Source organism: Tetrao urogallus (assembly GCF_951394365.1).
Source record: "Tetrao urogallus genome assembly, chromosome: 22".
Taxonomy (NCBI): domain Eukaryota; kingdom Metazoa; phylum Chordata; class Aves; order Galliformes; family Phasianidae; genus Tetrao; species Tetrao urogallus.
The window spans coordinates 5,574,134-5,586,599 of NC_136835.1; the positions used below are offsets into that span (position 1 = coordinate 5,574,134).

General features: G+C 44.7%; 1 protein-coding gene across 1 annotated transcript; it reads left to right on the plus strand.

The window, feature by feature from the left end:
- Nucleotides 1-11,100: 11,100 nt before the first annotated feature.
- On the plus strand, nt 11,101-12,216 carry KCNJ1 (potassium inwardly rectifying channel subfamily J member 1; the record flags this gene model as incomplete). The annotated part of the gene is made up of 1 exon (XM_079545760.1): nt 11,101-12,216. One exon carries the CDS (start codon nt 11,101-11,103, stop codon nt 12,214-12,216), a length of 1,116 nt encoding a protein of 371 aa, XP_079401886.1.
- Between the last annotated feature and the right edge of the window lie 250 nt (nt 12,217-12,466).

Genomic DNA, 12,466 nt, shown 5'->3' on the forward strand with positions numbered 1-12,466 from the left:
CTCAGGTCCTGCAGTAAGGAGTTTCTCAAAATTACTGTTTAAAACAGTACCCACCCTTAAATTCTCTCCTGTTTTGGGCCTGACAACATGTAGTACATGGCTCACCTCCCCAATCTTGTAGTCAATTACTTCATTCAACTCCTATAAACATCTACAGGAAAAAGAAGAAAATCTACATATTTTTTAGCAATAAATAGGAAAATCAAGACACACCACTTATGGGTTGACTTGTCAGAAAATGGTAATTAACGTGTTCCAGCTGACAGTGCCCCTTTAATGAATTATTAGTAATGTTCTCTGAGAACATTTGATGAAAGACACCATAAGAATTTGTACTTAAACCAATTTTCTGCATGATGCAACTTCACTGCACAACAGGAGAAAAATATCCACTACAGAATCAAGCTAAGATAATAAGAAAGTAATGGTCTGAACGATCAGTAACAGCTGCCCTCCTGTACTGGTTACCTCTACTTCCCTACCACAACCTTCTTGCACAAATGCTTGTCTAATAATTGCCATCACTTCCTTAAATTCTGTTAAAAACAGCCAGTAAGATGTAACAGTGTTGGTCCTCAGCTATTGTTAATAAATATCATACATAGGTACAGTAGGGACTGAGCAGCATAATTTCACTACAGATACAGCAGCACGTAGGGACTGAGCCCTTCTGATACCAGCCACACCAGGGGCTTCTGAACAGCACTCCGTGAATTACAGCAATACCAACACAGCCTGCTCATGCTGGGCAGGGACAGCAAGCTCACCCTACAGGTGCTTTTGCCTAAGAGCCACTCCTGCCTTCAGAACCTTCCAAGGCATCTTGATGTGCACAGAACCAGCAGTGATGCCTCCTACCCCCACCCCAACCCTCATCACCCTTTGGTGGGGGAAGGACACACGAGCCTTCCATGACTCATTTCCTTTCATCAAGCTTCTTGCTGGTTTCCAGCTCCATCCAGATCTGTCTGCCTTTCACTGCTCCTTTAGAAACGTAACAAACAGCTCCGAGAATTCACTTCTCTTGGTGGCAGCTCTGTGGACCCACCAGGAGCTGGTAGGTAAGCAGTGATATTCTGGGGTGTGAAAGTGGAAAGCTCTTCCCAGCCATGCAGTTCTAAGCATCCTGTACCTGAAGGCCACTAATGGCTTCTGCATTTCAGCTGTACTCAGCAGCTCACCTGAACACTAAGGAGCATCTGCATAAGAGCCTGAACTACAGTGGGAAGGAGGGGAGTTTGGCACAGGAACGTGGCTTTACCTTCCTTTACATATAACTATGAGAAAATGCAGAGTTGCTACAGCACAGCAAGGTGTCTCTTCCTTCAGCAGCACAGCTCAAAGGATGTACTAGCATGATATAGCCCAAGGCTCTACTTCTAGTCTGCTGTACATCAGCCTGCATACTGGAGAAGGAGCTTTATAGCTAAGATTCAGAGCCTTGTTATCTCACCCTGCATATCTTCATAAACCTCTGCTACACAGCAGGTAACAGACTGCAGTCAGGCTGTGGGTGGCTGATAAGTTTGCACCCTCCATACACAGTGCTCACAGAGATAAGATGGTTTTATTTGTTTCTTGGTTTCACATCACAGGGTTTTGATATGCAAATGTGCCTCCTCTGCAGCAGCAGCAGCCCACAATAAATGCAAGGTAATTTAAGTTGGTTTATACCTTAATAAACTCCCTCAGATGCTCTCTGTGCTGTCAAGAGAAGTGTGCACACAGAGTAATCACACAGATAACAAACAACAAAACAATGCCTGTTTGAAGCCCTGGGGCTTTCTGTCCCAATGAGGAAAACAAAATTATACAAGAGACCTTCACAACATAGAGCTACTGCAATCTGAACAGCTACCTTGTGTGCGAATGTTCAGTAATAGCAAGAGATAAAAATAATGGAGTTGGTCTCTCCTCCTTTACTCACTTAAAAGGAGATCTAACCTGGGGGTGGGCAGCAGCTCACCCAGTCCTCATTGCATGCTGGCTCTGGTATCTCAAGCAGCTGCCTGGGCCTTTCTCACGTTTTGAGGGTACACTGAAGCAAAATGAATCTTTCATTAGGTTTCCATCACTTCACAGGGACTATGAAAATCTCAAATCACAACCAAGGGCTGCTCTGAATTCTGCACAGATTAGAACAACTGAGCCAAGACTTCTGAGAGCTTATTAGTAACTGAAATAAGAGCTTGTTTACAGGAGTAATGCTCAAAATAGGAGCACTGGTTCCTACAGCGGAAGGAACCACTGAGTATTTTGGTGATAACATGGCTTTGAATACAAAGAATGGCACAGTGCTCACACTCTAATGAACCTAAATTAAAGATTTTCATTTGCTTCGTACCTGTAGATCAGCTCTTAGCATTTTTCCATCTCAAAAAAAAAAAAAAAACACCCATTGTACATTCCCCTCTTTTCTCCCCTCACTGTGCTCTTTGCACATAAGTGCTTTTCTTCTCCTCAGATAATGACAAATAAGTTCCTACCAGGACAGCAAGAGGGCATCTCTTAGCTTTATAGTCCCCTGAATCCTGAGCTCCTTTACAATTCTGACTACAATGAGCTGATGCCACTCTGTCAGTGCATAGCAGTACACAAAACAGTTCTACACATAACAGTTCTCAAAGCACTTGGCAGTCTTTGAATTAATCCACACAACACCCTCATTTTGATTCCATGTTATGAGCAGATGGGGAAACAGACACAAAGGGGAAAGCAGCGGCCCCACAGCACAACAAAAAGAAGTGGAAAGCCAGAACTAGCCTCAGGTAATTGCACTCTCCAGAAAAGGTTTGACCACTTGCTTCCCAGGTGCTGCAGACCAAAACCTTCTTATTAGGACAGATTAGCCTTGTTTATACGTTAAGACACAACATTCTCCTCAAGTTTGCTCCTCATTGTGAAGTAACAACAGATGTGCTGAATATCACTCTCTGGCCTTGGTAAGAAGTTGATTTAATTGGATTTGATTTTTCAAATGTAGCATCTCAAGTCAGCCATAAACTCTGGAATTAGCATTTCACATCTCAATGCAGGAGAGGTTTTAAAGCAGCACGAGGAGATGAAGTCCATGCCCAGTGAGTTTCAAATTACTCTGAGGATGAACTCAGCCATATGCACGTTAAACTAAAATCGTGCAGGCTCTGAGTGAGCCAGGCAAAGTTATTAATGGCGTACATTTGCTATTAAGAATGCAGAGCAGCTTTTTGTACCCAGTTTGTTCGTATGTCTCTTCACATCAGTGACCCATGTGATGGGTCAATAATTCACTCAGTGTGCACTGAAAGCCAGGAATGTCTTGCAAGTCAATTACACTTATATAAATAATTAGGAGCACAAAAGTAAATGAAGGATTGGAGCAGGAAAAGCTCTGCTGGTGAAACACTGCACACCCCAGGGACAGCAGACTGCTCACATTTTAGATTTGCAGCTGGTGGTCCCCAATGCTTCTACAAGGCACTTTGTGTGACCCCAAAATTACCCTTAAAAGGAGCAGTCCTGAGATGTAATATTTCAGGGAACAATCAGGTTTCTCCTGTAAGTGAAAGCTATTTGCTTTCTGCAAGATGTGGCAAACAGCTGCCAACTCAGATTTGATTCTCAAAATTTGGTCCTGAAATGCTTCACTTCTGTGGCATTTATTTGTAATCAATCACTGGAACATCCTAACCAATCTAACAGGCACAGGTGGACCCTGGCTCTCCAATTCACATGGATGAGACTCGCTTCAGCAAACCTTGTATGAAAGAGCACAGAGTGTCCTTAATACCTCTACCTTCACCTGAAACACAGCTGAAAAGTCAGATTTTTTTTTCCCCCCAGTCCAGAACACGTGACTAAAAACTCACATCAAATGCCAGGACAGGAGCTGTAGGCTGTCACACACCCCTTCAAAAGGCACTGGAACAACTGCTGTCACCCAACTCACGATGCAGCAGCCAAGCAGAGATGAGGGAAAGAAACTATTGAGATAAGACTGAAATGGGACAAGATGTTTCTAGACAGCTTGGCTGAACATAGCAGAAATCAGATATTGGGAACCAGGGGTAGAACAAAATCTGTCAATCAAAGTCTGCAGTGCTGCCAGCATTTGTGATCAGAGCACTGAATGATGAAAGGAAATCTTCTGAACTACTGATGTCTGATACTTTTACTGGTGAACCTCAACTGATTCAACATGCAGCATCAGCCAGCACGTGCCAATCCAGCTTGCAAGCTGCTATGTGACAGAATTGCAGGCATAGTGAGCAGAACAGAGGAGCGTGGCAGATCAGCAGGTAGCAATGATGTGTTACAAGCATCAAAGCTGTTCCTTATACTTGTGGAATAAAAAACTCTGGGTAAGGACTGCAGCAGGATAGTGCTCTGAGTTCTGCATAAAAGTGCTCCCAAAATGCTGTTTAGGACAACCAGGGTTTATCCCAGAGATGTATGCAGGTGAGTGACTGCAGCAGAACAGTGACAGTGCAGCATGCAGCACTCGAATCACAAACATTTAATTGAAACACTTAAGCAGCGTGCAGCCCTCATAAAAATACAGTAGAAAAAAATCAAAGAAACTCTTCCTACTGCCATTTAATCCAGGTTAGGTGCTTATTTGCCCTTCCCTCGTTTTCCTCAGGTTTGCACAGAAGGAACTGTTGCAGAACTGAGAAGCAGTAAATCAAATCCTGGCTCTGTGGCTGACTAAGCCACAGTGTGTGACCACCCAGCAGGGTGTGCAAGGCTGAGCAAGCAGCCTCTGAGTATTCTCTTACTGCATCTCTATTCTGGAGCTGGCATTAGCTATACCCTGTGATGTAAGCTACTGTGAGAAGACTTTATACCATGGCAGCATTCACTTAATTGCTTTTCTTTAGTGATGTGCAGAGTGCAAAGAGAGCAACATCATGCTCTTCTTGTGCACTGAGTAAGCAAGGGCTTCTGGAAGCTGCTGTAACAATAAGTACTTTCTGTCAGTGCTGGGTCCTTCTGTCAGTGTTTTCTATCATACCCAGTGCTGAGTTCTGTTTGGGGTGGCACGGAGCCACTACGCACTTAAATACTCCAACAGTTTGGAAATTCAAATGACAGGAGAATGGTGAGTGTTGAGATACCTTGAGATGAGATGCCCAAATGGGGTCAGAACCATTGTGGTGTCCCCAGGTGCTCTTGGCCTTGGATAATGGCTGTCAGCTGCCTCTCAGCCCTCAGGGCTTTTGCACAAAGCCTTTCCAGGGCACCGTACTGATGACTGAGACTTGACATTGCCAATCTGTAGAAACAAATTGCGAGTTAATGATTCAATGCCTTTAATAATTCAGCAAAGAATAACAAAATGAGAATGTACAGAAGTGGCTCACATGACTCTGCCTGTTCTCCCCATGACCTTTCTGGATGGTGTTTGTGCTGCACTGCCTTCCCAGCACACATCCTGTGCAGCACAGTGCTTTGCTTACAGACTGCTTTCAGGCAAACAGGTGGAACTCTGCAGTCCACCATCACCTCACCTTCACAATTCAATGCCTTTTCTGGCAGCAGAGAAATAGCTAGCAAAAACTCTCCTTTCTCCTTCAGAAAAACTCAACAGAAAGAAACACACATCATTTCCAGACTCCTCAGTGAGCAGAATACACAGCCAACATAACACTTCTACTGTGTTCAAGCCCTATTTTGTTCCTTTTGAAACCACAAGGACAGAAAACACTGCAAGGAGAATCGTTCTCTTTTGGCCGAAGTCCCCAAAGATGCCGTTTGCTCAAGAATAACTTCTCCCAGAGAACCATTTCTTCTAAAAAAATAAACTTGGTATTTTCAGCAAAAATCAATTCTCTGAAAGCAGAAACAGTTCTGCTGGGGAATTCCCTCGCCGTGGCACAGACAGCCCCACTCCCAGCTCTCACAAAGGTGAATCCCAGCACGATGCAGCATCCCATGACAGACCCTGGAGGTGAGGTGGATCATTGGCTGCACAGGAATTCTGTCACAGCAGAAGGTGCTTTGGGAGATGCAGTGTAGCTGTGAAATTGGTCAGGCGCTGCAAAAGTAGCACAAATAACAAAGTTTCCTTTGGTCCCAGTGAAGCCATCACTGCTGGAGAGCACTGGCAAATATTTTTGTCTGACAGATGTTTGCCAATCTCCATGTGATAGAGAGGGAACATCTGCAAGCCAGGGCTGCCCTCCCTGGGCAGGAGGAAATCCCACTGCTGTATATTCCCCAAAGCCTTAATGGGGTTTGTACACGAGAGCCACACTGTGTGCTCTCACCTAAGCTGAGCACTTCAGGCTCTTTCCCTCAGTAACTGCAGTAATGAATTAATTTTGCATGCAGTGCTAACTGCTATAATATTAATGGCTAACAATAACAGTAATGGCTTTACTGCTGTAAATCTTTACTTGCAACCCTTGAGGACCCCAAACACTCCCAGTCTCCAAGAATACACAGTTTGCTCAAGCCTCCATTGCTGCAGCACACATTATTTTACTTATCTGCCTGTGTTCTCATGAATGAATGATGCCTTCGAGACAGCTTTGTGAGGGGAAACTGCAGCCTGTCTTTTCAAGTAATGTACAGCAGGCACAGTGCAAGTAATGCTCTTCAATACAGGCAGCTGCTGCTTGTTATCATGGAAACCCTATTTGAAGCATGACCCCATGGCACACTGCAGTGGGGAGCACCAGGGGTGCTCAGCAGGACGGATCAGGGAGCAAACCCCACCAAGCACACACAGAGCCCAGCATGAAGACCCACTTTTAAGGCAGAGGGTCCCAAGTCCTCCGGTATAACAGGCTGACAAAGCATTACAGCAGCCTTCCTGGAGTGGCTCAGCCCCTTCCATGACCAATAGCTCCCACAGTCTGCACACCCCACACAGTTCATACACGTTTTCAGGCTGTGGGAGCAGCAGGGAGGGCTTGGCACAGCCTTGTGCTCTTTACCAAGGATAGCTGGAACGCTCCTGATTCACCCAGTTTAAATAGAAGTGATGGGTGCTCCTCCTCTGTGACAGGAGACAAATGAGGCACATAAGTAGACTTAGGCAGGGTTACACTCTTGCTGTACTTCAAATTGATTCACTGCAAGGTCAGCTCTGTTTGGCAGTCCTTGATTCTGCTACAATTCTGATATCACAACAGATTTGGGATACTGCAACAGGCAGATTCCTGCTCTAGCCATGGCAGTGAATGAAAAGCAAATGAGCTGTATTCTCCAAAGGTCTCAGTAGAAAAGAAGCCAGCAAATAACACACAATAAGACTAAGTGCTGCTGTTTGCTTTTCTAATAAAAAAGGATTTCAGAAGGTATCAAGAGTGGGATATTTCACATACTTTGTTCAGAGGAAGTTCAACAACAACAAAAAAACCCAGAAAGGACTGAAAGAACTGATTTTTGAAAAGAGCTGAACAGGACTGAAAAAATAATCCTTTAACTCTGTATCCCCCTTTTTTCTACCTAAGCTCCTTAGAGCTTCATCTGAATCCCTAACAAAGATGCATTTCTATCAAAAGCTGTGAGTTCTGGGCTGCTTTGCGTTCATGCTTTCCCCCTGTAATGATGAGGCTCTGCCAGCTCTGTTTGTACCTCCTTTGCCGTGAGGGAAGAAATACATTTGAAGCCACGAGTATCAAAACAACAGTTAAATGTGTTAAAAGATGTTGGTCTTGCCTGACCCCCATCAAACCTCAACCACCTTCCCCTTCCTACACCCACTGCTCCCCAGCACCGCACGTGACTGAGATTAAAGCCATTTCCATGGATTAATGTGCTCCACAGAGGACTTACCCAGAGCACCATTAATGCGTCTGGGCATTACCCCACATTCAGAAGTGCTCACAGCAAACCAACTGAGAGCAAGTAGGAGCAAAGAGGACCATTCAGTTGCATCCCTGGTGAGCAGAGGAGCCCCAGCTGGTACGTAGCACGCGGGACCTCTAACCACTGCTGTTACACACTTGCAGAAGTGCATCTCTCCAGAACTACCTACCTGTGCTTTTGTAAGTTATGCTGGGTATGGGGGGTGATGGAGGTTAGTTAGGAAAGATCAGGAAGTGAACAACAGAAATATAAAGGTTTCTGCTTATTGCAGTGATCTCTGAAATATGAGTGGAACAGCCCAGTGGAAGCTGCATGTTTCTGCAGCCAACCTCGACATGCCATCACTACTCAGGGCAGTGCTGCTGTCCCATCACTCAACACAGGCAGAGCAGCACTCCTGTGCTGAATGCTGCTGGGGACAGCAGAGCTCTGCCAGCTCCTCCTAAAGGCATTTCTCACGCAGCACAGCCTGCAGTGCTGTGTGTGTTTGGGCTGACAGGAAACACCCTGCTAAATATTAGCTACAATGCAGCCAGTCAGTTACCTTCAGTGATTTAAATGGAAAGGACTAATGGCTGTATTACATAAATTGCTTTCTGTAACCTCCCCTGGAGCACGCTCAGTGTTGGTACGGAAGGGAATGCTTCTCTTGCTGAAGAGAATCAACACATTCCAGCTGTAAGTGGGAGCAAGAAAGATTTGTTGAGGGTAGGATTGCTTTGCCAACCTGGCTCAAGAAGGGCGTTTTCTTCAGACTTTGATCTATCTGGGGTAGCTTAAACAGGGCTTGTAAAGCAGTCTGAAGACAGCAGGGAAGATTTAAAGAGGAAGGAAAGGAGCAGCAAAGTTGGGAATGTTTCCAAGGTTGCAGCCCAGATTGTGCTGATTGGCTTCCTCTCATCTCTGTGATAATTATCTGTTGATTTGTATGTCTGGATTAATCCAAAGATTTCAAGTGAAGGCTGAATCAGGTCTACCAGAATCGTGGTAACATCTGTGACAGCCCCAGCAGGAAAAGCCAGCTGGATCAGAGAACCTCTTCCATTTCTCCCCTTCACACCATTCCACAGGGCTCTGAGCACCTCTGCCCAAGGCACACGTGCAGCTCAGGATGTGCATGCAGTGGCACGGAGGCATTCTGCTCTGCTCCAGCACTGACACTCAGAGCTCACACTGCTGCAGAAAAAAAACACAACACAACAAATACCAACAGCAGCTGGAGCCACACATTCCTGCACACAGGGAAATTAAGGTTAAATACTGCAGAGCTTCTGAGTGCAGCAATGTTTTCTTTTTGCTCAAACTATGCATTAACATGAGCACATGGAAAGGGAGTCAAGAAAAGCAGACTTGAGGATTGTTTGGAGGGTGACCCCATTCCCTTCCTCAGGTTCTCGCTTAAAGTTTAACTATGCAGCTACATTCACCACCAATACGTTCAGCAGCAAAGGTGCAGAACAGTGAAAAGCTATGGCACAATGACCTTCATTTCTTCATCCTCTTTTATGAGCAGAGGTTTCAGTGTAAGCACAGGCTGTGACACAAAGCAACAAATTTGTATTTTACTTCTGGCTTTATGAAATGTAATTCATGCTTATCAATAACATTATCCCTTTGCTACTGGTTGCTGCATCAAAAGGTAAATCTGTGGTCTCTGTAACTACTCTATCTAATGGAGAGATTTATTTTAGCTACCTAAAACATTAAGCAGCTTCTGCTTCAGAGTAAATAGAAGAAAATCTTTGCTAAAGAGCAGCTCACTCCTGCATGGTGCAGAGACAAGACACGTATCCACTCAGAAGGAGCACAGTCTTCCTTTACCAGCAATTAGGAACCAGCTTTACTACTGGCACAAGCAGAGCATCTACCATTTAAAAGCTAAATTGAAGCAAGGCAAATTTTGCACTAACTCATGTCAGTAGATGCAATCCAATACAGTGGCACAGAATGAACAGCAATCAGCTGCACAGCCCCCAGCACCTTCTGGTCTGAGATGCACTGCTGAAGCGCCACACATCCCACAGCAAACATCCCAGCCTGTCAATGGCTGAGGATGCTTTGTCCTCAGAGATGCAATAAACTCAGAATATTCTCTGCGTGAGTCACCAGTGAGGATATTTTCCCACCACGTTTCTGAGTTGTTTTAAGCTGAAGCATTTTGCCCCCAAGAAATGTAATTACAGCACACAGCGAAGTTCAGCTGCACAAGAAGAATTTTGTTTAATAAAGGCTAAAGAGGCACACAGGGTACATTCCCAGGCTGGGTCAGCTCATCTAACACATCTTCTGTTAGAAAGGAAGACATTTTTTGCTTGAGGGGTCATCAGTTCTAAAGTGGATTATCTCTAAGAATATCCCTATGTTTGGGGTCAAAATCTGCCCACGAACAGAGCAGGCCATCTGCAGCTCTGCAGTGCACGAACCTCACCCCACACCTACATCAATGACTGACTGCAGAACTGGGACACTTCTGCACGTTTGCTGATCCCACACTGATCACATCTGTGCTATTTCCCCCATCAGTGACTCCTTCTTCCTGGGTCTCTTGCTAACATGGACAGCCAGAAAGGACAAGATTAAGAGGCACAGAGCTGCACTTTCCCTTAAGAATGGATTTCAAAATCCACCCCTTTTCTCTTGCATTACCTTCGGGATGAGTGAACACCCAACTATATTCCAGCAGCTGCATAACCCTTTATTTTATTCTCTCCTAGAAGTCCTGCTTCTGTGTTTCCAGAGCTTGAAATTCACACCTCAAACCCAACCTATAACCATGCTAAAAGTCACTGCATCAATCTGGATTCATTAGACATTCTGCACCCTCTCCCATTTCCTCCTAAATGCACACTCCACATCACACCTGATGAACACACACACACTTCTTTAAGCCCAGCTTCATCTTCTAGAAGACAGAAAACACTCAAAGCTGAGCTTCTCCCTGTTTGTTTTCCCACTGCATGCCCACAATGAACTTTGCTGCTTCTCTATTCCTCTGCTTGTTCCACTGAGCAGGGGACAACATTAACAGCTGACCGATTCTTAACTTCACAAGTTTACTAAGCAAGCCAAAATGATTTTTTTGTTGTTGTTTGCTGGAATGCTCCTTAGGCAAAAATCTGCTCATTTTCTCATATACTTACTGGAAATTTTCTCCAGTAGTGGAGGGAAAATATGCAAATGGTACAACTTTTTCCTAAGCAGGAATCTTGAGACCTTGGCAGTCTTTACTCCTTGCCTGCAGGTACAAATGAGACCCATGATGTTCATTATTTCTTACTCTGCAGAACATCAGCAGCACAGGGAATGTTCAACTACCTCCGGAAACGCTTTGCCAGCCACATCACAGAACGAAGCCGGAGAAAAGCAAGGCTTGTTTCTAAAGATGGAAGGTGCAACATTGAGTTTGGTAACGTACAGCAGTCAAGGTTTGTCTTTTTGATTGATATATGGACAACTGTCCTGGATTTGAGATGGAGATACAAAATGACTATCTTCATTTCAGCATTCTTAGGCAGCTGGTTTCTGTTTGGTCTCCTCTGGTACGTTGTGGCCTACATACACAAAGACCTTCCAGAATTCAATCCTTCCATAAATCACACCCCTTGTGTTGAGAATATCAACGGTCTGACTTCAGCTTTCCTGTTCTCCTTGGAGACACAGGTCACTATTGGCTATGGCTTCAGATGTGTCACAGAACAATGTGTCACTGCCATTTTCCTGCTCATCTTCCAGTCTATCTTGGGGGTCATCATCAATTCTTTCATGTGCGGTGCCATCTTGGCCAAGATTTCAAGGTCCAAGAACAGGGCCAAGACCATCACCTTCAGCAGGAATGCTGTCATCAGCAAACGTGGTGGGAAGCTCTGCCTCCTCATCAGGGTGGCAAACCTCAGGAAGAGCCTTCTCATCGGGAGTCACATCTATGGCAAACTCTTGAAGACCACCATCACCCCAGAAGGAGAGACAATCATTCTGGACCAGGTCAACATAGAGTTTATCGTTGATGCTGGCAACGAAAATCTCTTCTTCATTTCCCCACTGACTATTTACCACATCATAGACAAGAACAGCCCTTTCTTCCACATGGCAGCAGAAACAATTCTGCAGCAAGATTTTGAACTGGTGGTGTTTTTAGATGGCACCGTTGAAGCCACCAGTGCTACCTGCCAAGTGAGGACATCTTACATCCCAGAAGAGGTGCTCTGGGGTTATCGCTTCGCTCCCATTGTGTCCAAGACCAAAGAAGGGAAATACAGAGTAGACTTCCAGAACTTCAGCAAGACAGTGGCAGTGGAGATGCCCCACTGTGCCTTCTGCCTCTACAATGAGAAAGAAGCTAAAGCCAAAGAGAAGAAAGGCTTTGACAACCCTGGTTTTGTCTTGGCAGAAGTTAGTGAAGCCAGTGACACAAAAATGTAGCTCCAAATCTTTATCAGACTGCACCTTTCTGCATAGTTAAATCAATCTTGAGAGGATTAATAACTTAGTAAAACCAATATCAGGTTTGTTTTAACTCTACAGCAGCATCTTATCTTCTCAAAAGCCTCAAATCAGAGAGGACCAGCATACCAGTGATCACAGAACACTATTTAACAACGCTATGTATTTCATAGAATTTATATTTTTATATCTGTGGGACATTTTATGAGGCTGCTAAGTTGGAGCATCC